General features: G+C 39.3%; 1 protein-coding gene across 1 annotated transcript in view; it reads right to left on the bottom strand.

The window, feature by feature from the left end:
* Positions 1-112: 112 nt before the first annotated feature.
* The window catches only part of LOC106915802 (uncharacterized), a 25,153-nt gene continuing 341 nt past the window's right edge, over positions 113-24,924 (bottom strand). The window contains exons 2-18 of the mRNA XM_014983662.2: positions 21,570-21,747; positions 21,126-21,322; positions 19,849-19,952; positions 19,497-19,561; positions 17,737-17,995; positions 16,080-16,273; positions 15,533-15,658; positions 15,316-15,444; positions 12,553-12,675; positions 11,656-11,791; positions 9,397-10,688; positions 7,890-8,678; positions 7,415-7,713; positions 7,227-7,320; positions 4,933-5,515; positions 4,440-4,563; positions 113-3,303 (exon numbers count right to left, since the gene is read on the bottom strand). Coding sequence (XP_014839148.2) covers positions 4,448-4,563; positions 4,933-5,515; positions 7,227-7,320; positions 7,415-7,713; positions 7,890-8,678; positions 9,397-10,688; positions 11,656-11,791; positions 12,553-12,675; positions 15,316-15,444; positions 15,533-15,658; positions 16,080-16,273; positions 17,737-17,995; positions 19,497-19,561; positions 19,849-19,952; positions 21,126-21,322; positions 21,570-21,731 — 4,668 coding nt within the window. The 5' untranslated portion in view covers positions 21,732-21,747 and the 3' untranslated portion in view covers positions 113-3,303; positions 4,440-4,447. The remainder of the gene's footprint in view (positions 3,304-4,439; positions 4,564-4,932; positions 5,516-7,226; positions 7,321-7,414; positions 7,714-7,889; positions 8,679-9,396; positions 10,689-11,655; positions 11,792-12,552; positions 12,676-15,315; positions 15,445-15,532; positions 15,659-16,079; positions 16,274-17,736; positions 17,996-19,496; positions 19,562-19,848; positions 19,953-21,125; positions 21,323-21,569; positions 21,748-24,924) is intronic.

The following is a 24,924-nucleotide window of genomic DNA, read 5'->3' as shown; positions in this document are numbered from 1 at the left end:
ATTTGACCACACCAGTTAAGTCTTAACTGGAAAAAACAAAAAAAACATCCCTTCATGTATGATGAACAAAACAGACAATGAGTGGAAGGCACTTAAAGAAAAACAATTAAAACAGGAGCAAAAGTTTTATTGAAATTGAAAAAACACAGACACATCCACAGAGAAGGAAGGTAACAGTTTCCCTGCTCACAGTCAGACAAAGGCTGAACAGCTCAGGTGGAGTCAGCAGGTAATGCCAGGAGAGAACGGCAGCATTTAAATTAAAAAACAAAAGGCAGAAAATGTGAAATAAAAAAAAAACATTTCTAAAATGTAGCTTCACTAATTCCACCTCAAAACGCAACTGAAGCACTCATACGCACATTCAAACAATTCAAGATCATTTAAAAATATTCTAAACTACAAGATTTTAATAAAAACAGTCTAAAGTATGTTCAAGTTGATGAAAAGTGGCCTAATAAAAGCAAATCCAACAGTTTTCACCTGCGTTCGTGTAACTAAAAAGACAAAGGAAAGCATGACGTTCCAGCAGCAGCATGACAGAGGAGCCTGCAGCTCCGAGCGTCATCACTTGAGTTTATCTATGAAGGCCATTTAATTCTGACTGAAATATAAAGAAATACTTGCTTTATCTTCAGACAAGTTGATCCTTTTTAACAATAAAAAAAACAGTGATATTGTTGTTTCCCTTTATCAGAACATTTTACAAGATGACAGAAAGGCATGAGACTCAACATGAGGAAACCAAACAGAAAATGCTCAATAATTTGCAGATTTTGATTATTTGTGTTTCAAAATGTAACTGGATTTGTAAATAAAACGTAACAAGTTACTCCCACATCATAATTGTGTTAAAGCGACTGAAACCAGATGATCTTGGCTCAATATAAACCAGAGCTCAAGTCGATTAAAAGTCATATTTCCTAGAGGACTCATAAGGGTTAATAACCTCAAAAAGATCCATCTAGTTAAAAGAAACAATAAGAATTCTGTTTGTTTTATAACAAAAATATTAAAGAAGTCCAGTTCTGACTGTTTCTCTCCACCGTTGCCACTGGAGATGAGAGATTGCTGGAAAAATTAAGGCCACCAATCGGCATTATGTGATCAGCTGAGTCTGAATGTGTTGTCAGGACTAAGTCAGCATGTTTGATCTGAACTTGATTAATAACTGGAATAAATCAGATTTAAAGCCAACTCAATTCGATATATTTGGACATGAATTGTGTCAGTTTTTTCCTGAACGAAAAGCTACTTAAAGGTGTCAACGTTGCTTTTATCCGAACGTCTCCAAGTCTGCATGTAGGTGTCAGACTGAAATAACTTATTTTGGGACCTCACTTATTTAATCGTATTTTTTGTTTCAAAAACACATTTTTATCTTGGAAACTTAGTAATGTACAATTACATATAAGTCATAGTAAATGCTTGTATGATGGTGGTTTTTCTGATTTTTCATTTTCCTGATACAACCTCAAACATCTGAGGAATTTACTGGGATTTTATGACTTAGATGCAAGTAGAACGTAATCGTTAAGTGGAAGGAAAACAATCCATCCATTGTCTATACCCACTTATTCCTGCAGGGCCTCCAGCAGTCATTGGTCGCCTGTCCATCACATGGGAGGAAGCCGGAGAAAATGCAAAAACCTATTGAAGTGGAGAACATGTAAGCGCAAAACAAAACAAAAAAACCCAAGTCTGGAATTTGAACGATTTTGCTGCAAGGCAACAGAAAACAACACATCTAACATGGTTTTCTTATTTCTTTTTTTTTTTTAACTATTGTGTTTGCATTCATATTTAATCTCTTTATTCTGAAACCTTAAAATAAAATAAAGCTACTTCAGTCATTTATTTTGGGGTCAACTGAATAAAACCAAAAAAGACCAAGTCTATTCTCTTCTATAAAAACATAATGTGGGTCATTTTTTTCCTAATTGAAAAAAAAAAAAAAAAAAAAACCCTCTCCGTCTGCATCAATCACCTGCACTGGTGGAGATATCTGCATCATAAAGTGGCTGCACAAAATCAGATCAGGGGCCACAAATGACCCCTGGTTTAAAGTTCCCCATAAGCAACACAACAGACAGAGAAAATCATGTGGAAGAACAAACTTTGATCAGGTAACTTTTTCCAAATATGTTTGTGCTTCTAATGAGAAAAACTGGGAAAAGTTCACAGGGAAATGATTGCTGCGTCTATGTGGATCAATCAGCTTATTATTTCTAATGACATCACTGAGGTTTCCCTCATTAAAGTGTGATGTTTAAGTTCACTCTGTAAAACTGTGTTCCCATTTCTAGGTAACAGAGAAACAGGCACAGATACTCTTGAGTTTTTATGCTGTAGAAAACCAAAAAGATCTTTCTAGTTTCACATTCCACAACCAGGAAGACCAGATGTTTTCTCATACCTCTCCAGACTCTGCAGGATCCCACAAAATTAAACTTCAGTTTTCTTTTTTTTTTTTAAGTGGCTTTAAAGCCAGCTAGTGTTAGAGTGTTTGTTAGTGTAGGACGGGGAAGCATAGCAGGACAGAGTTGAGAGAAGGAGCTCAGTGTCTATCTCCATACATGGAGCGGAAACCAGTGCAGGTTACACTGACTCATAGACGTGTGCTCACCCAACACGCGCGCGCACACACACACACACACACACACACACACACACACACACACACACACACACACACACACACACACACACACACACACACACACACACACACACACACACACACACACACTTATATACAAACAGTGACATCAAGATGAGGACACACATGTTCATTTTCACAGCTAATGTTTTTCACACACACTTCTGTAAACGTTCATCCCTCCCACTCACTAATAAAACACATTCAAGTGTCCATAAATAAAAAAAAGCTTACAAAGTTAAAACAGGAAAATTTAAAACGTGTTCTCACTACTGGATCGACCCTCTTGGAAAACAAGTCAAACTCATCTGGACAGGTTTAGAAAAACGTCGACGAGGCACTGTTTAATTCAAGGTGAGCCGAGGCCCCCCGACGCAGGAGTGAGAGGAAAACAAAACAATCCCTTTGGAAGAGAGGTTCAAGAACAGAAACAGGCGTCACTAAATCCCAAACCTACAGTCTGATTACACAGGTGGGTGTGGATTAGCGGCAGAGTCTCTGCACAGCGACTTCAGGGTGAACTTGGGACAATTAAAGCCGTTCAGAACCGAGGCGGAGGAGTGCAGCTCGTCAGACCCAGTTACCTGCAGGCTGACGAACAGAGCAGAGAATCCTCCTAAAGTGACCAGATCCTCTTGCTAGATCTGCATAAAACAGAACATATTATCAGTTCATCCAAAACCAACAGGAAACAGACACAGCACATTTAAAGACGCATTTGCTCAATATATACATAAAGTCTTATTTTTATATTCATTGCAGCTGCATAGCTTTTATCCTACAAAGATTAGTAAAACTCAACCTTTAAATTGAGGACATAGAGTGAGTTTGTGGGAATAACTGCTTCAAGGAAACCGTCAGCGCCACATTTATTGCTGCTAACACTTTGTACAGCGATCTTTAGCCAACAGGACAGCACTTTTTGTTCTGCCAGAACATTTCGCAAGGATGGGGAACGAAGATAATCCTTGAATATTCTCCTTTACACACTAGATTCTCCCTTACGGCGCCTCCGACTCGCTCCACATGTTTTCTAAAGGATTTGGGTTGAGAGCAGATATTAGTTTCTCTCCAGAGAGGCCATTTTTACCCTCACCCTTCAAGATGCACAATTTATCATAAACCACAAAACCTACATAGCCCTCCAAAAACCAAAAGTAATAGTTGGTTAATTAAAAATTGAAACAATACATTAAATAATTAAATGTTAATCAATTTGCATTTATTTAATACATGTACATTAACGATTAAATAAACAAAGACTAGAATATGACATTTCTTTGCTTTTTGGTAAATTTTAATGTTATATTTTTTAGGATTTAAAACAATTAAAAAAAGATCTATTTTTTAAATTAGCTCGTAAAAGATTAGCTAAAAACAAGTTAAAAATGATCCTAAAATACCGTAATATCATTTTTACCCCCATAATAAATGTATTTATATTAAAAGGTTAAATGTATCTATTTATTAAATAAAAAGATGCAACTTTTAAAAGATGTTATACGTGAGAGTGCCAACAAATGTGGAGAGTCTTGCATTTGGTTATGAGCAAAACCCACTGACATCGTTTTAGTGGCTAAAAGTTTACAGCTGAGATTTCCAGCATCTCTTCGACTGAGCTATCCCTGCTTCATGTCATCTGAAGCATTAAATTTACCAGTGAAAGTCCAAAAACTTAATCAGAATGCCCCAGCATTCACTTCATTAACAGGATTACTGCCCGTCTTTAGTCTTGGTGTTCAAATAAAGCAAAAAATGACAGACATTTTCGCGCCCATACCTGATGCTTTAGTCCGTCTCCTCGTCTCCTTGTGGTTCTTTCTTAGACAAAGGTTGAACTGTTCCTAACAAACCTCTTCTCACAATGTATGGGCATGACGGGCCGGTGGGAATGTCAGCAAAACCTAAAGGATGTGAGGGAACAGACCAAGAACTTTTATTTTCTTCTACAGACATTGGCCACTTGGGGGCAGTAAAGAGCACAAATGGTGAACCAACAGTGAACACAATTCAATAAACAAACAAGTCCTTCAGAAAATATCTGTAAAGGGGGAAATTTAAAGAAAATGGAAAATAAATATCAAATACTAAAAGAACAGATTCATCTAAAGTTATTTGCTTCATTTATTTATAAAAAAAAGTCACGTATTTAAGTTAATTATATGTTAAAAGCATGTACAAATTATTACAGTATGACTGACTGATGCCATAATGTTGTATGGCAGAGCATTATGAATTTATTTAAAACGTGATTTTTTTTTAAAGAACCCTACCTTTCATGACGACCTCTGGCAGGCCGTACGGCTCGTACTCCGTGTCATCGAAGGCGGCCGACAGCTGCGCCCTGTTGCGGCGGATCCTCTCAGCGAGACGAGCCGGATCGGCCGGGATGGGAAAAGAACCTGAGAGCAACATTTTGTCCCCTGCTTCCGTCTTCTCCGCTGAAGAAACGGGAGAAACGGGAGGAGATCCGACTGACTCTTCCTCATCACTGAAGTCCTGCTCGGTCTGAGTGGCTGCAGACGCAGTGGAAAATCCACGAGGAAGCAAACGGCCCTCAGTTTGACTGCCGACACTCACAGCCTCTACCTTCACGTTACTGTCACTGGGGTAAATCGGTGTTTCAAAGTCACCGGCTCCTCTGAAGGAGTCCAGTTTGGTCTGGTGAGTTTCTGTGTGGAAATGTTGCAGTTTGCTTAGACTCGATCCTGAGAGGCTGAGATCTCTGGCTCCATGGTGTTGAGCAATCGTCTGCGACGACACTTGGATGAGCTTAGCGTCTTTCTTCACTTTGTTTTGTTCTGGATAACTTTCTGACCAATGCAAGTTTATCTCCTGGTTTTCTTTTTCAGATTCCTGATTAAAAAAACAACAACAAAAAAGCAGTAATTAAAAACAAACCAGGCAACAGTTTATTGACATGAGCTAATATCTGCATTTCTTTTGTAAATGAAAGCGACGAATATTGACGTCTTCATGTACACGTGCTTAATGTTTCCTGGAGAAAGATAAAAACAACAACTTATTACTGAAAAGTGCTCTCCTACTGGAAACTATTTGTATTTTTAATAAGTTACTGAGAACTAAATTAGGCTCCACTTATATTAATCTGTAATGTTTAATGTGTTAGTTTAACAATTTGAAAAACACTTTATTTTTCTAGTATTTGAGGAAAATTGCACAACTGCTTCAAATTAACAAGGAAAACAAAGTGTTCCCATTCCTCCTAAATGGACTATATTTATTTAACTACATAATGGTTCATTAAAGAGAAAAACCGTCTGCAGGGCGCACTTATGAATCTAGTGTGTACAGAACCATGCAAAAGTATGCATACGCCATTAACCTTTTCACATTTTGTCAAAATTAAACAAGTAGAAGGTAATTGTGAAGTGAGAGAAAACTAATTCAATGTTTTTCAGCTTATCTGTGCAACTTTAGATGTATTCAGCTCTCTTTACTTTGATATCCCCAAATAAAATCTAGTACAACCACAAATCCAGCCATTTTTCTGTCATAAAAAAAAAATCAAAATTGAATATTTTAGTTCATGTGCAAAACAAATTATGGCAAAACGACTGTGAAACCTGGCAGTGGCAGCATCACAGTATGCAGCTGGTTTTCTTCATCATGGATAGGCAATGTGTTTAGAGTTGATAGGGGACAGATGGAGTTAAAAATAGCAAAGGTCCTGGGAGAAAACCTGCCAGAATCTGCAAAACTATTGATAATTTAGAAGAGACCCCAAACATATAGCCACAGATACAGTGGAAAGATTTAGATCAAATGACCTAGTCAAAGTCCAAACTGTGGCAATTCTAATAAAAGTGATGTTTCACAGATGAGCTCTGTCTAATCTGACTGAGTTTAAATTACTTTGTAAAGCAGAATTGGTAGAACACTGCAAAAACACAAAACTTTACCAAGTATTGTAGTTTAGTTCCTAGCGCAAAGATCTCAGTTCACCTGAAATAAGACAAAACTAACTTACAAAAAACTTTTCAGCAAGATACAGCAGCTTGTTTTAAGTCAATTTCTTAATATTGACAAAACTAGCCATTACTAGTAAGTTAAGTAGTATCGTTACTACAGGCAGATTATTTCACTTATAATGAGACATTTTACCCATAAGTCATACAATCTTCAAGCAAAATTCATACTTTCCAATCAATATTAAGGAATTATTGACTTAAAGAAATCTACTAGATCTTTCTGAAAAACAACTTGTAAACACTTATTTCAAGTGTAGTAACATATTTACACTAGAAACTAGAGAAAAATACTTTTTTTGTGTTTTTGCAGTGAAATGTCCACCTTTAGATAGAAACATTCCAGCTGCGACTGGGAGGTGGCGCTACAAAGCATTGACTTCAGAGGTTGAATACAAATGAAGGCCGCACTTTTCAGATTTGGAAGAAATGAGAACTGTGAATCCTTTTGGGCCTGCAGCTGTGTGCTGCTCTGTCATACATCAAGGTTTGTGGTCACAACTTTGTAAGATGTGAAAAGGTTCAAGAGTTCTGAAAAACTTTCCGCGTCGCTGTGAGCGAGAGCCTGAAACAATCACCGGGTCGAACTCTGCACCGCTCCGGGTCTGTCCCTGAAGAGACTTCTTAGGCGAACGGAGGCTCTTTGGTTCAGGAAGGCTGCTGTTCTGGAGTCTTATAGTTAATAAAAAAACATAAAAACTTTAATTTTATAAAAAATTAGTACGTCAAAAGATGGCTGAAAGCAGGCCGGGGGAGTTTGGTTTACCTGGAGAACAGCAGGCGACCCTGCAGCTTTCTAGAGGAGCAGCAGAGCGATACTTCATCCTCCCTGATGACCGTGACGGCGTCCGGGTTCTTCTGGACCTGGCTGTGGCCGGTCTGAGCGAGTTCAGACCGACTGGCAGCAGGAATCCGTCGCAGCGTTTCGCTCTCATCGTCTGCGTCGGTGAGTAAGTGTTGGACTGCAGAGGCGGGCTGCGACGCTAGTCTCCATAAGACGAGCTCCTGGGCCTGGACCTCCGTCTCCTCTGTGAGAGTCCTGACTCGTCTCAGCAGCGCCTCCACCTGGACAACATGGGTACGTTTCAGAAGGTTCTTCAGAACAATTCTAACATCTTTTTCACTTTGACTTTTCATTTCATGTTCAGGGAACGTAAAATGACTTTCAAAAGATTTTTCTGCTTCTCTCATTTTAACTTGGCACAAGAATCAGTAAAAAGTGTTGAGTTTGTGCTCAGTACCTGTTCCTGCAGGCGGTTTATCTGGATCTCAGTCATGTCCTCTGCATTTCTTTCACCGCTCATGCTGCTTGTGTTTTCTCCTTCCAAATCTTGACCTTCATCATCCCTCCTCTTCAGATTTATTAGCAGCTGCTGGTCTGTCGCTGCCTCTTCCTTGAGCAGACCGTCCCCTGCCAAGCAGGCCGTGTTTTCTGTGTTGTCCTGATTCTCGCTGTCAGTCTGTGAAGTTTGGTCTCTGGTGTCCATGTTGGTCAAATCCCTGACTCTCTGCTGCAGCAGCTGCTTTTCCTGCCTGAGAACATGAAGTTCTGCTAACGTGTCGACTCTCTCTCCATGTTGGCTGAGCTGAATCTCTTCCACCTCACCTACAGAGTCACATGGACCGACTGCAGACCTCTCTCCAGAAGTTACTGCTGCACTTTCGCCTTCACCACCAACAGGTGGAGGCATTTCAGCTTCACACTCCTCAACGTTGGGCTGAATTGTTTCTTTTTGAATATTTAAGTCTGACAAGGGAAGAGGAGCAACAGCCTCTTCTTCTTGTTTAAGTTCTGATTTCTCTGTAAGCTCTTCATCTCTGTTTCTCTCTTCGGTCTCTCTGTTAGCCGTCAGTGTTGCCACATTGTTTTCTTCCAGCTTTAGTTGGTTCAACTCTTGCTTGCATTGCTTCAATTCCTCCTCCTGGCTCAAGAGGGCGCCCTCTTTCTCCTGCAGCTCAGCAAGAAGGCCCAGGATGTGCTGACTCTGCTTTTCGAAGGCAGTGGTCAGCTCTTTGGTCTGACGCGTTACCTGAGCAGACAGAAAAACAGAAAAGAAAAGAGCAAACAGCACAAAATCTGTCAGCGGCAAACATCTGGTCAATTGGCCACACGGCATTTAAACTAAACTTTTAGGTAGTTTCAGAAGTTAAGTGGAGTAAATGTGAATAATTTAATCAAACACAGTTTAACTAATGTGCATCAAATGTATCTATTTTTTTTTTCACATCTCAATATTAGATAAGAAACAGGTAAAAAAAATAAAAGATGATAGGAATCTCCATCGACTACAGAGTTTTAAAACAATGCAGTTTGACCAGGTTTAATTTTATGTCATAGTTTTCTAGATAAAATTCTTAGCAGTTATATAAATGCAGTCCCCCCCCTTTTTGTAGAAAATTTCACATGAATTCGCCAAACAAAAAACAAAATGGATGGCTGGATGAGTCCAGATTTTTTTTTTTTCATACTTTTTCTTAAATTTACATGGGAAAAAAATCCTTCAAGGCCAAGTTTCCTACTTTTCCAGATTGTGTAGGAAGCCAGATTTATATAAGAATGTCTCAATTAGAAATGATTGTGATGCCACTTCCTTTTGAACCCAACAATGTAAATAAGGCTGTGAATAAAATCATAATCTGAAACAGCTCTGGACCTGAATTAAAGTTCTTTTTAGCAAAAACCCTAAAAAGATTATTTGGAACATATAATCATCTTTCTGTATTTTATTCAAGATCATTAAGATTTACCTGGATCTGCAGGGCCTCAAATTTATCTCTGTACTTTTTGGCCCGCTCTGACTCCTTTGCACACTTTTTCTGCAGGACCTCCACCACCTTAGTGAGGTCAGAGGTCGGGCACTGATCCCGCTGGAGGTCTGATGAAGAAAGCTTGATCTCATCTGAGGTCTCTTTGGTTGTTTGACCACCGAGACGGAGAATGTCTTCAGCTTCTGTGGACAGGAGAGCGTTGCGTTGGTTGGTGGACTCGCAGAAGAGGAGGTGCTCCTCTGGGGAGGAGAGGAGGCTGTTGTCAGAGCAACCGGTATTGGAGGTGAGCTCGTCGTCAGGAAGGCTGGGCAGGGGGCTGCTGGAGGTGGAAAGCTTCTCGTCTTCTACCGAGTCTTCTTCTCGTCGGTGCTTCAGCTCCTCGACGTCGGCCATGATCTCTGCGAGCTTCAAGCTCAGCTCTGTGTTCACGTCAGAATCTGTGTTCATCCTTCGGTTTCTCTCCTCTTCCTCCGTCTTTCGTTCCTCTCGTTCCAAAGCCAGCTGAGCTTTCACCATTGCCAGCTGATTTTTCAGCTGCATGTTCAGCTCGATCAGCTCGCTCTCTCTGTCGTTTTGAGTGGTGCTCGTCTCCTGTTCCTGCTTCTCCTCGTTTTCTGCCTCCTCTCTGCTTCTCTCTGCCTCCAAAGCAGCAAGGCTCCTCTTCAGCCTTTCCGTCTCAGCCTTCTCATTCTCCAGCTTTACCTTCAGGTCCTTCTCTCTCTCCTCCCTCTCCGCCGCCTGGGTGGACTGCTTGCGGCTGAGCTGTTTGAGGCGGGTCCTCGCTTCCGTCTCGGCCCGCCGCTGGGCCTCCAGGTCCTCCAGCCGTCTCTGGAGTTCTTCACGGACATCGCGGAGCTCCGAGCGGAGGCTGTCGTTCTCCCTCTTGAGGTCCTGAGACGAAGCGGGTTCATCGGATTTAGGAAGTTGCGCATGTTCGATCTTCAGGCCTCCTGCCGCCGGTGGGTGTTCAGCAGTTGTTGCTCTATCGACGTCTGCAGCGTTTCTCCGGCTCTCTCCGTCTTTATCAGCTTCTTCTCTTTGTCCCACTTTCTGTTGTCGCTCAGAGTTTGTGATGCTGATCTGCTCGGCGTCGATTCCCTCCCCTGGCTCTCTGGCTGCCGTGACCTCTGACCTGCTCCCATCCCTGCTCTGCTCTGACTGGGAAGCTGCGGTCCTCCTGCTGTGGGCTGCGGCTCGAGACGGAGAGGAGAAACTCTGTCCAACGGGTCCAAACGGCGCAGGCTGAGTCGATGCTGCAGGAGCTTTTTGTTCTGAGGTAATAAAAGACATTTATCAAGGTTATTCTTCATATTTTACTCTTAAACTAACCAGTAGTTAAGTAGTTTATGCTGGGAATGCAGCTCCTAATGCAGAATTCAAAGGTGGTGAAATGGAAACATGAATTATTTCAGCTTTAATCTGTGTGAGCTGATTGGTATCATAATCTTCCCTGTTATTCTACCAGAATTGATATAAATGCATTCAACTCAACTATTTTTTAGCCTTTGGGAGGAACACAATAAATCCAGAGCCATCCAGAAGTATGACTGTTTTCTCCATCTCTCACTTTACAAGCTTGATTTTATAAATTACTGGGATTTTATGAGATGGGTTCCTAGGCCGCAAGTGACTCTTTAAATCTTCCACAATGGCTCTTTATAACTCTGGCTAAGAAAAAACTAACAACTAACAATGACTGGATCAATGTAATACACAGTACACATCATGGAAAAAGTAATCTTTTTCCCTCAGGATGCAAAAGGAAACATTTTTCACAATCTGGACTAAATGGTCTCGTTACATAAAAGTTTTTATGGTTATTGCTTTGTTTTTTTGTTGTTGTTTTTTCATAATTTTCCACAAATAACATTTTATAGAGGTTTCTGTTTTATTTTAAAACCTAAGAATATAAATAATAATTTTAGCTGCACTGAAGTTTGCACCTAATTTTATTTATGGGTGTGAAATTAAACGGGGTGAACACATAACAGGCCTTTGCTTATTTTCTTTGTGGAGAAACCTAAAACATGTATTATTTTCTTGCGCAGCTCAAGTTTCCTTCATTCTCTGCTGCTTTATCATGTAAAACCAAACAAAAAAAACAAAACACTGAAGTCTGCAGCTGGGGACACTTTTGGACGTCACTGTGTAAATCATTCAAGAACTCCTGAACACACAGTCGGCCACTATGTGATAAATCCATGAGAGGGATTCATTCATAGCTCTCTCTCTCCTCACCCTGCAGTTCTCTGAGGAGGCGCAGGGTGTCAGCCTGCTCCTCCTGCAGCCTCCTCCCCTCTTCCTCCAGAGCTCGCTCTCTCTTCCTGCTTTGCTCCAGGGTTACCGCCACACCCTCCGCCTCACGTACGGCTTCCTAAAGTGCGGTTTGGAAACAAGAAAACACAAAGGAGGAGGAGGAGGAGGACGAGGAACAAGAGAAGGAGGAAGAGCATTAAATCCAGTCAAACAAACTGATCTGTCAAATCTACTGAGAGGGTTTAATTTGTTTCAATATTCAAATAGGAGTAAAGAAATTATTTCTTAAATCAATGCATTTGATTCTCAGACACATTATGTCTCTAAAAAAGACAACAATAACTTCAAACACATTTGAAGGCATTTTTCAGATAAGAGAGGAACACAGAACTATAAACCGTCTCAGTTTCACAAGAATAGAAAAACCTGATCAAGCAAGTTACAAAACGTAACACGAGCAGAAATGTGTCCCAGTGCTGCACTGTGTCTGTGCAGTTTTTAACCAGCAAACGTTTATTGAATGGAGCAATTTAACAGCCAAGTTAAGTCGTTTTACGGCTGAAAAAACAAAACAAAACAAACTTTCATTTTATTTTTTTACTTGTATATTAGATAGTAAATAGTTTATATGATTCTAATAAACCTTTTCAAATGATAAAATATTTATCCACATGGAGACAGAAGAAGACAGAGCTCTCTTATAATTTATTCATGTTTCATCTTCAGCCCAGTCAGCCGGCTGACATGCAGCACGCTGTTTAAAAATGTATGTCTTCCTCGCTAAACTCAACACCTAGGTAATGAATAACTGAGCTGTGCAGATGCAGAAAAACAAGACTTTGGACCACATCTGTGTGTGTGTGTCTGTGTGTGTGTTACCGTCAGCTTGGCTTGTGTCTGAGTCTCTTTCTTCTGGCTCTCCTTCAGCTGCTCCTCTGTCCACTTCAGCTTCTCCTTCAGAGAGTCCAGCTCTTTGTCCAACGCCTGCTTCTGCAGAGTCAGCTGGTGGCGAAAACAAATGAGGCGTTAGCTGGTAGGAATATGGACCTCAGTTTAAAGACTTGGTGATTTATTTATGAAAGAAAACAAAGATTGAAATTAACTTAAAAAAAAACAAAAGACTCTTGTGTTAGGTGCATTCGTCAAGATGAGAGAAGGAAACAGAAAGCAGTGATAATAAAGATAAGTCAGCGTTACAGTTTGAAGAAACTTACTACGAAAGTATTCATTCCTTTTGAGTAGATAGAAACTTTAATGTATTTTATTAGAAAATTATGTGACAGACAAAAACAAGAAACTGCAGAGGGAATGCATAACCACTGCAGAGAAGCAGCCAAAGCTACATTAGGATGGCTTACATTAAAGCATATTCATCTGGTAGAACAGCCTAGTCAAAGTTCAAACTAAGAATCTGTGAAAATTAATGTGTAAAGATGCTCTCCATTCAATCCAACTGAAATTGAGTGATTTTGCTAATAATAATAAGTAAAAATGTCTGCAGATGTGCAAATCCATCAACATAAAACCTGTTTCTACAAAGTGCTGACTCAGGGCAGCAAATACACACCACACTTTTCAGTTTTATATATGCGACAAATGTTGAAGCAAATAAATCCTTTTCCTTGACCTTCATAATTAAACTCCAACATATGTTGGTCACTGAAGCTCTGCAGGAGACGTCAGCAGCTCTAATGTAAGGTTTTATGCAGCTTCCTGCTTTTTTACACATAGAAACAATTTTATAATTCTAGGTGTGCATCATAGTGCTGTGGAAAAGCCTTGAGCCAGAGCATCTTAAAGTTTGAACAGAGCTTTGACCAACAGCACTTCCTTCAGGCCTAAAAAGGCTCTTAAGGTCAAGGATAAATATGTTTAGAGTCAAGTCATAACAGGCAACTTAACAAAAAATTTAAATTAAAAATGAATTTGAGCTTTAGGTATTAGATTACTTGCAGCCTGTCGAAATGTCCCAACGTGTTTAACTGAATTTACAAAGTATGAATAACAGTTTGATAACAACAAGAAGCTGCTGTAAAGAGTTATGAGCTTAAAAAAACAGACTGAGACCGATGATGCAGCTCTTAGAACGACGGATTCTTTCCTACTTCTTCAAAACTTCCCTTTGAGACAATCTTCCTCCGCTTTAAATAGATTCATGATTTATGACTTCCTTTTTCATCCTTCACTTATTCAGCTTTGTCAACTTTTTAAAATGGAGATGCTTTAAATCATCCAAAGATATTTATCAAGGTATTAAAAAACATTCAAAATGTACTTGCAAATGTATTTATTTGCAAATAAATACATAGCAAATGGACAAAACAACTTGGCAAGTTATATGAAGAAATAATAAGATAATCTGACTCCCGTAAAGAAGAATATAAAGAAATAAATGGGAACTAATCCACTGTCCACAAACACACTTCCTTCAGTAATCTCAATATTGTTAGTTTTGCACTAAATTATGTTTGTTATTCTTGTTTCATGCTTTGTTGTTGTCATGCAGAACATTTCAACATGTGTAGTAAAGAGCTAATTAAATAAGAAATAGCAGTAGAGCGTGACAGAGACTGAGTGTTCCTGCTGAAAAAAATAATTTCACGGCTTTACAGCGACTATTATTTAGTGTTGGCCTAATCGGGAGTGAAACTACATTTCCTAATTTCTACTGACTGCAGCAGCAGGGACTTTTTCTACAACAACTCGACTCTACTTTAAATGAATCATTAAGATGAATCAGATATCAGAGGAATCACGGACATTTGACTCTTGTATTATTAATGCAAATGTTTGCAAAGCTCTGCAGACTAAAGCAAACCAGCCGGCTCGGTGCACAAAGTCTCATTTTAATCTTTAATGAATTCAGATGCTATAATATGACGCAGACTCTGATGGGTTTTGTTATGGGTCAAACTCCAAGCATGTGCAAACAAACTGTCAAATGCAGCAAGTGTGATCTACTCACTATAACACCATTCATCACACTTCAACTGCTGCTGATTTTGTGTGAAAATTGTAGCCCAAACAGTCGAGACCTACTTTAAAAACGACTGAATTTATTCTACTTTTTAAATTAACTTGACTAACAAATCTCGTGTTAGCAGATCATCTGTCTAAACTGATCTTGCTGCAAACAAATCCTATGAACATACTCCTCACATTGCGTCCTGTCTCTATTAGGTGAGCTTTTAAAGGTCATGGGTCACAGTCACAGTTGTTACCTTTGCTGCTTAACGTTTTCCACCGGGACAAACCGAGAGGAGAGAAGAGGAGGACGGAGCAGAGTGGGAGCAGGATGTGGGGGATAGAAGTACAAAAAGCCAGACAGCGAAAGAGAGAAAGGCAGGAAACAAAGAAAAGAAGAAAGTTTGGGAGAAGAAAAAGTTACATTTATTGATCTTCAGAACAAATAAATACAAACAACTGCACAAGTTAAAGGGGGAGGAAGAGAAGGTCGGCTAAAGAAGGTAAAGGGGGGAAATGGCTGATAAAACAAGACAGCTTGATGAAGCAGAGCCTCATGCTGCTCTGCCGTTTCCACTGTTGATGCGGACTTTATTTTATCAAACGTGGCCGTGTTATTTCAGAGGACGGCCGCGTGTTGTGGATGCGTTTCATTCTGTGCTGCATGTTTGCCTTCACCTTGTCAGCCTGGGCCTGCAGAGCGTTGTGGAGCGACCTGGCCTGCTGCAGCTCCTGGTTCAGCTTATTCACCTCCTGCTGGTGCTGCTTCTCCGCACACTGCCTCTCCTTCTGCAGCTCCGCCAAGTCCTGCAGCCAGAACACGAACGCCACAGTCTGAAGCAGAGAGCACAGAGATCCAACTGCTTTCCGCCTCTCCTGCAGGCGTCGGACTGACCTTCTGATGCACTTTCTCCAGCTCCTTGGTGCGCTGCTGGTGCTGCAGCCGACTGCTCTCTGCATTCTGCCTCTGGCACTTGAGCTCCTCTTGAAGCTGCTTCAGCTTGTGCTCGGCTTCTGATGCCTGAAATAAAAAAAAAAAGATTGTATAGATGTTTTTCTTCAAAATTTTTTTTCCATTTCATGAGCGTTTGTTTTTCTCTCTCTTTCTGGCAAAGACTGGATGACAAAAGGCTTCAGTCGGGTGGACTGGTCTCAGCTACGCTCCTTTTGAAGGATAATTTTGTTTACAGAACATTCAGTACACATTTTATTTGTTGTTTAAGTTGTTTTGTTTATTTATCTCAGATATTTGAAATCTCTTCCAGTTCCAATGCTAAATGTTCATTAGAAATTAAAGTTCATTACACTTTGACTTGAATTATTATGCCATTATAACTTTGAAAATGGTCTCAAAGTGATAATATTTCCATTTATCGCAAAAACTTCTGGGACAATTTATGGTCCAGCAGGTTTTGTAGTAGCGGTGAGGCTCGTGCTTTTACCCTTTCTTTGTCCTGAGCCGCCCGTGTGTGCGCCTTGCTGAGCTCCTCCTGGGTTTTTTGCAGGTCCAGCTCTTTAGCAGCGAGCTCCTTCTTCATCAGCCCCATTTCATTCTGGACCGTCTTCAGATTCCCGACCTTCTCAGACAGCTGGACCTCCAGAGCCGAGAGACGACTCTGCAGCTCTGACGAAGATACTGGTGGGTCGACCAAACACAGATCCCATCGTTAAGGACTGAGTTCTGATAAAAATAACATTTTACCAGTGGCAACCAGTGAAGTGCAGATTTAAGCAATTTAATTCATCAAAAGTTTGATCTATGCCAATAAGCTCATCTTTAGACTCACTTTAGGAAAGTTTTCAGTTTTTCACCAGTTTTCACATTATAAATACCAAAATTAAAAACTCAAGGAGTGACTGCAGTTTGAATACATGGGTAGACGGACCAGACAGAGACAAGAATATGAGAATATCAGCGTCAAAATATGTCCAATATTCATATTGCAAAAGACAGTTCAGAGAGCAATAATTGTTGGCTAACGTTTTCCAAGTGCTGCATTTTCCATGCTAATGTAATCTTTAGCTGGTTGGAGAAAGTCTCAGCTATATTAGGTCAGATTTTACAACATCAACTCATTGTATTAAAACTTGTTTAGGTTTTATGCCATTAACCGCAAGACAAAGTGTCAGGAAATATGGATCTGCTCAGAAATATTACTGTCTTAAAAGGATGAATGAAGGACAACCAAACATAACAGATGACTGGAAAAACTAGAAAATAAAAATATATATATTTGTAATTTCTATTTTTTTGAGCAGAAACACCTGGATTTATCCTGGATTTATGGAGTCAGTAGCTCAAAAACAAAGCAGCAGAACACTGTGGGCTCTTCATAAACGGGGTCAATCCATACAGACTGGTTCAATAATAAACACACAGCTGGGGTTACTGTCAAAAGAAGAATTAACCAAGTCAGTCCACAAGGTAAAAAACATTTTACTTTGTTAACTAACAATGTATTTCTGTAATTTGTTGCAATCTATTTTTTGATTTTGTGTAATACTCACAAGATATTCATTATCTCATGCCATAGAAAGCTGTAATGATTAATGAAAGTCTACTCTGATTCTCTGTAATGAATATTCTACAATAACTAGTGGAAGTGGAGGGAAGCAGAGTAAAAACGATGCTCCTGATGCCCCTTCATAGTTTCACGTTTATCCGTCTCTTCTTCCTCTGAACAAACACAAACACTTTGCAGCTGAAACTAAGGAACGTCTTACGTCATGAAGTGTTGCAAGACTTCAATGAAGCTGCTTTTAGAGCAGGGATAGGAATGTCTGGCTGAGGCAGAGATTGCTACACAAACTCTTACGCAACAACTTTTGGTGGGTTTATGCGGAGCACCTATTAGACATATTGGCTAATTTAAGCAGAACATAAACTGATGTGTTAAGATAAAACTCAACATCTAATCCAAATCTGATCCACTCTGTCTGGAAGTTCAGGATTAGAAAATGTAAATGGATAAGTGGATAAAAGCATGATCATGCTGAGCATAATCTTTGTAGTAATCCAGGTTACTTTTAATCTTTGGGATAAATACTGCAATCTGAGCAGGATGCATTTGAATGAAGTCAACAAACAATCTTACTTACTGTCTGTTTCCGTCTTGTGGACCTTTTCTTCAGAACTCCGGTCCAGTCGGCCTTGATTCAGGACCTCAGGACTCGGCGCCTGAGGAGAAGACGCAGGTCGTCTTCTGGATGCAGGTCCAGAGTCATCTCGTTCCCATGGAAACACCGCCGAGGGCGTGGAAAAGACATCCGACTGGTCAGACGGGTGGCGGAGCGGTGTGCTCTTGTGCTGCTGTCGAGGCAGCGAAGCTGCGGACGCTTCTGAAAACTGGAGCCGCTGCTGCAGAGAAAGATTGAAGGCGCAGAATTAAAGTTTTTCCAGTTTAACTAAGAACATACGTCTTTTAAAATGCATCGTTAAGCTGATTTATTTTGCACACAAAGGTCACAGTTATTAGATAATGTCAGAAAAAACATAAAAATCAAGATGTGATATTCCACATTTGTCTCATCCTACAAAAAAAGTTTAGACACACGTTTCTCCTGTTCCAGACCAACAAGGCTTATAAAAATATAAATGCAGTAAGTTTGGAGTGGAAGAACTTGGCTGGCCTGCACAGAGTCCAGACTCTAACCTGGCAGAATACAAACAGGATGAATTAGAGAAAAGACTGAGAGCCAGGACTTTTCATCCAACATCAGTGACCTTACAAATGCACTTCTGAAAATAGATACCCATGAACACCAACCTGTGGAAAGCAGGCTGGTGAGTAAACAGTTTTAGCAATCTAGTTCATATCTGTTGTTCAAACGCTTTTCAAGAGAAATCCACCAAGAAACAGGTGGGGAGGGGAATCTGATGAACTTTAGCTCAAAAATCAGATTTATTTCTGAATGGTGAATGCCCCATAGCTAAATTGGTATTTGAATTTTTGTTTGTCATTCTTTTATGTTGTTGTTTGGTCTCTTTGCTTATCTAAATGGTCGTTTTGAAGATCAGTACCTGAGTTTGTTAGTCTGTAATGTTTGTTTAATATGCACTAAAATGTGACTTAAAAAAAGGTCTTCAAGAGGAAAAGAGAAACTGATCGCTGCAGCAAAATTTGACTTAAAAATGCAGTTTTCCAGTGTTTACATGCCAAATCCTTAAAACCCACTTCCTTTTTTACTATAAAACTCTGAAATGTTTTGCATTTTCTGTATTTTTAATGCAAGCAGCTGATTAAATAAGTGTTCACTTCTTCCTACTCCTTTTGAAACAGAAAAGTAGTGTTGAATTATTTTGTTCTTGGCTGTGTATCCGCATGTTTTCTCTGTGGTACTGATTGCTTGTTTTCTTGTTTTTAAAAACCTGTTTAAACAAATCAAATCAATTTCTTTACATTTATGTTAGATTTGGTCTTGTCAATATGTTTTTTTCTCAACAATCAAACTTGACTGATAAAAAGGGGAACATTTTGTTAAGAATTTTTAATAAAAATAATAGCATTCACATATAATCTTTTTCTCTAAATTAACGTCTCTGTTTCAATATAAAAGGCCAAAATGGTAAATAGAAAAAATAATTTCTTCCTAATAAAGGAAGGTCTCGTTACCTGCTCCTCAGAGGGAGTGAAATGTTTACTAAATGTGTTTAAACGGCAAAAGCAGGTCAAACATTAATTGCAGACAAATCCATGTGGTCCATTTAGGTGGAATAAAACTAAGTCTGTAAGTTGAGGATAGAGTGGAAGAACAAAGACGGATGTTAGTTCTGTTTCTCTGGCATGAAAGGAGCTAAATCCTCTCAAACTACACAGGAGTTTGAAGACAGCTCAGTGGAAGAATAAGCTGGTACTTACTCTGATGTGATGCCCCCCGCTCTGTCCTTCGTCCCGCTGCCCGGGTCTGTCTTCCTGTCTGCTCCCTGCAGGGCAGAAACACAACATGGCGACTGAAGTCAGAGCCTCAAACGTATCGACAAAGCTGAACATGAACAACAGCTGCGAATATCCAAACAGCGGAAAGATAAACACAGCAGCCCCCAGGGAGCGATAGGCTGGGAAAGCTGCAGAGCCGAAGGACTTTATTTATAATCTCTGTGGTTTTACTGTTTAATTAGCTAAATTATACAGGGGAATTAATTTAAAGAAAGGATAAGACAGGATCTGCTAAAGAGAACAAACAAAGGAGTCTTAAATTCAGACACTGTACCATTGTGCTCCCAGGGAGAGGATGCAGTCCAGCAGGGTGTGGAAAACAGAGTGGTGTCTGTGCGCCGGCTGCTGTTCTGCAGCTTTTCCAGCTCAGCTTCCAACCTGCCACAGAGAGACGACCGATGGTGAAACAGAGGGCAGGAAAACAGAAAAACCTCTGATAACAAATGTGATCCTGATGCAGGAAACTAATGGAGTCAGAATAAAACCAGTGTTGACTCAGCAGCGTAATTTGAAACATACGTCCAGGCCTTTGCAAAAGGCTTTAAAGCATTACATTGTGTCGCATTACGACCACAAATGACAGAGTGTTTTAAAGGCAATTCGTAAAACAATGAAGTGGAAGAAAAAATGACTAATAAGGGCCAATAAGGAAAAATCTGTCAATGGGAAAACATAAAAGGATGAAAAGAGGAATGCCACTGTTGGAACAAACCATCCAGTCCAGTTACAGTTTGCAACAAGCAAGGGAGCACAGCAAATAAATGGAAAAATGATACAATCCGACGAGATCAAACACTGCATGTGCAGCGGTAAAGTAGCAAAAGGCATTTCTACAATGCATCAACCGAGAGAAAAGATTCAATGCAACTGAATCTTCCCAGATTGTAAATTGGAAGAAACGCTGCCCTCTCGACAAATATATACGGAGTTACCACTAAGTCTGTCACAATAAGCAATTCATTAAATTAAAATGAGCTAAAAAAATTTCATTCTGATGAATAATAGTTTTTAGAGGGCAATTTTGTTTGCAGTCTTTATAATTCATGTTTCATTTATTGTTTTTGGTTGTCATGTTTTATTTCGGATATTTAAAATATCTTCCAGTTCCAGCACTAAATGATCGATTGAAATGAAGATTTGTTCATTTTTGAGAGGGCAAACTTGCCACTATCAAAATATTACTTGACATCAGTCTCAAAACAATTATTATTTATCTGGGACAATTTATCACCTAATAAAATTGTTATTGTGACAGGTCTAGCTGCCATGTTGAAATCCCATTGGAATACATTGATATTTATATTTGCAGTGAGACAAAATTTGAAAACATTTAGCAAGAAACTGCATGCAGTTTGGAGACATCCTAGCAAATGAAATGTTTGATGTTTTAATTTAGAAATTAAATTTATGTTTTAATTTGGAAATTAAAACATACTTAATAATATGTACATAACTCTATTGTGCTTAATGATTGCATAAAACAACATGGTGGCAGGAAAGCTAAACATCAGTGACATAGCAGTTGTGTCTTCATAGCTGACTCCTGCTGACCTCTTGATTTCTTGGCTGAGGTGGTTGTTCTGGTTACGAGCCGCGTCGAGCTGCCCCTCCAGAGAGCAGACCTGGGCCTGCTTGGTGTGAAGTTCCTGGGTGAGGCGCTCTCTGGCGGTCACGGCCGCCTCGGCCTCCTCCCGAACGCTTTGCAGATCTCTCTGAACAAACTGCAGCTCCCCACGGACCGCCTCATACTTGGAAGAAAGCAGGAGGAAAAGAAGAGCAGGAGGGATTTCATGGAGTTTAAAGGTTATACGGCACATTGTATTTTAGTAAAACACAAATTAACATCGCGAGAATGAAAGGTTAAAATATTCCTGTTTAAAAGCACACCGCTAATGCTGACAGTAGCATTTATGACTTTACTAATAAGTTACTGGTCTTATTGATTCTCTTGTAGCCTGAAACCGAGAGCTATTCACAAAGCACGTCTGTGTTTACCTTCGCTGTTTGTTTTTCAAGGCTGGTATGAATGTTGTCCAGCTGCAGCTGCTTCTGCTTGTTCTCTCTGGACAGTCGCTCTTTAAACACCTGCAGCTCCTTCACCTTCTGCAGGACCCTCCCAGAGAGGCCCACCGTCCAGTCCTCCTCAGCCCAGCTCATCTCTGTCCGTCTGGGCCTGACACCATCAATAAATCAACACCGGAACATTTTGATAAAAACAACAGAACATCATCCCATACATGAAATGCCCAAATAAACTTTATTTCATCTACTAGAATTTGTTAGACTCAAAACTTCTAGAGTCGGGGGTCAAACGTGTGGCACTGGGGCCATTTGTAGTCCTTTTCAAAAAAAAGTTCCATACAGTACAAAATTATTTTATTTGCAATATTTCTTCCTTATTTTGCTCTTATTTAAAGTCAGACCACAAACATCCCGAGACGTTTACTAAAATAAAGATTTGGGCACATCCATTCATTAAAGGTAGTAAAATAACTAATTCTAGTTGATTATAATAGACAATGTTCAAATATTAGGGAAATGCATGCTTTTATTTTGAAATAAAGCAGACCTATGACACCCTTCATGTTTTAATTTTACAGTGATTAGATTCATTTTCTACAAAGATCTCACTTATTGCTGAATGAGTAAAAAACTAAACAAATGTGTTTCATAAAATTAAAATAACTCCTTCTGACTAATTATTTTGTCTGAGAAAACAGATCATAATATTAGAGCTATGAGGAAATCCAGGCTGTAAAAAATAAATAAGGCGCATACAACTCTTGTTGCATTGTGTTCAAACATAATACATGTCTTAATCCTCTCTGAATCTGCTTTTCTCTACGACTCTTGCGTTTGTTGCTAAGGCTTTGCTGCCTCAGAGGGACACTGGTTGTCACAGCTGGGCAGCTGTGACTCAATATTTTCCTACACAAACACAAACTGTTCCAGCAGCACTGCCTGCCAGATGAAAATAAATCCCAACTTTCCCATACTTCGGCATGAGCAGAGATAATTTCTCATAAAACACTCGCTTCAAGCGCAGGAGGTTTCAAGTTCAGCGGGTTTCAAAGGCATTGACTGGAAGTCAGTGCGTGCAGGTAAACAGTGCGCGTTGCTCTAAATAAGGACAGTTGAAAGTGAGAGCAGTGGAATGAAGAAAAGCCTGACTGAAAATGACAGATAAAGCTAAGCTCAGTTTTGACATGTACTGCAGCCTGGAGGCGTAGCATCAGGACTCGAGCTGCACTCAGTTTGTGTCATAGCTCAGTGCTGCTGTCATTGTTTACCCGTTTCCCTGCAAACAGACAGAAGGCAAGCAAGAAGCCGTCAAAGAGCGCACATAACCAGGATTTACAATCATGCTTCCAGATGATTCAACGACGCGTAATCATCTTCGCTGTGTTAAAACTTGTTTCTTAATCCTTTCAAGTATTGTTTTATTTTATTTTATGACAAATAAATCTACTGCGTATTAACAAATGTATGCAAATCATTGTGGTGGTAAAAAATACAGTGTAGGCACATAAAGAGTAGCTGAGTTTGAAGCTTTAATTATTCTGCTTTGTTCGCTGTTACCAATTACTTTTCTTTCATCAACTAATTGCTGCAGCTCAGAAACAGATTTAATCATGAACTTAAGTCCATTGTTGCACCTGGTGTTTCACAATCACGGTCGGAGATCAGGATTAGGTGAGAGATTTTTATTAAACACAGTAACATCTCTGTCAGTGGATATGTCTGCTAAAAGTTATGAGCATGATTCCACACAGCTGCAAAACAGACAAAAGTTGGAGGTTTTAGCATATTGTGGTACATTAGCTTTGACAAGCAGCAATTTTAAAGTCACTTTCTCATGAAATGTGGTTATATGACCATGATAAATAACATCCACCATCAGGAGAAAGCTTTGATTTATGTTGGTTCAATAAGGGAAACTTATCAGTCGTATTTCATAAGAGTCATTTGCCTGATAAGGAATTAAAATAAACAAAAATAAGGAATAACACAAAGTGTATAGTCTCCAAAATACATTATTAAACTGAAATACACATGAGGCCTGAGAGACTAACCATTAGAAATACTTAAATATTTAAAAAGTGATGTGTTTACATCCATGACATATGAAAGTGTAACTACAAATTGAAAATAAACATAATAAAAATGCCTAAATATTCTGATAACTATGTGTTGCAGCTGTTTTCCAGAGTTTGTAATTCTGATCTGCATTTGGGCCCCTTTTATGAACAACAAAAAAACGCATCAGAACCTCTGATCAAACCAAAATAACTATGAAAATATCTGCCAATATCAATTTCTGACATAAATATTGATGTTGTGGCCAATAACTGCTATTAAATAATGTTGTCCTACTACTTAACACTGTGACTAAATGACCACATTGGACTGATACTGATGTGCCAAAAAATGACATTAGACAACACCAATTAATGGCAATGTATTTTTCCGGGAGGTAACGTTTATTCAAGTAATATAAGCACATGTTTTATTGGAAACTAGGAGCTGATTAAGGAAAATTTGTTTATTTAATAGGTTGTCAAAGAGCAAATGAAACTTGGAGGGTAAAAATTGATGCCTAATTGGTACCAGATGTAAGCCTGAAAAAGCTTGGTGTAAAATAACCATACCCACCACAATACGAAATGAGAAAGAAACAATCAGCACCAACTATATACTTAATGAGGTGCACTTTAAGAGAAATGTCTTCCAAGTGAAAATGTGTATTTGACAATGAAAACAAATCCACATATTTAAAAACCGACACAAAAACTTGTATAGATGCTGAATAATCGTGTAATAAATTGTAAAAAAAAGTTAAATCATAGCCATAGTATTAGTCAAATACTGCAGCATTGAGGAACACCATTTCTTATAGCCGCACTGAAGACAATATTGTCTGACTTTATAAATAAATTAGACGCTTAAAACCATCCTAAAGGTAAAAAATATGTTTCACCACTGTTGGGTGTTGGACAGGCATACACAAATGTTACTTCACATGTATGGTCAAATGTTTGCTTGTTTTTTGCACAGTTGGAGTCCCATACAATCTATTTCACGAGAAAACAGAAAAATAAATAATTTGAAGGTTTCTTCAACAGGTTAGCTTTACCACGTGATCAATGACGTAACAAATGAATGAAATTTATATTGCTTTCGTGGCAATTGTTAAAAGTTGCTATAGCACATCCTTAACAAGACGTGGATATAGGAGGCAAACATCCGGAAACCCCTCCTACGATGTTTCAATAAAAAACTACATTTTTCTCCGTAGTGACAATTAACAAAAACAAACAGAAAGAAAATCGTCATTTTTACGTCAACTATG

The sequence above is a fragment of the Poecilia mexicana genome, unplaced genomic scaffold, assembly GCF_051168715.1.
Source record: "Poecilia mexicana isolate PSO_F unplaced genomic scaffold, ASM5116871v1 scaffold_10, whole genome shotgun sequence".
Taxonomy (NCBI): Eukaryota; Metazoa; Chordata; class Actinopteri; order Cyprinodontiformes; family Poeciliidae; genus Poecilia; species Poecilia mexicana.
This window is presented reverse-complemented; position numbering and strand designations above follow the sequence as displayed.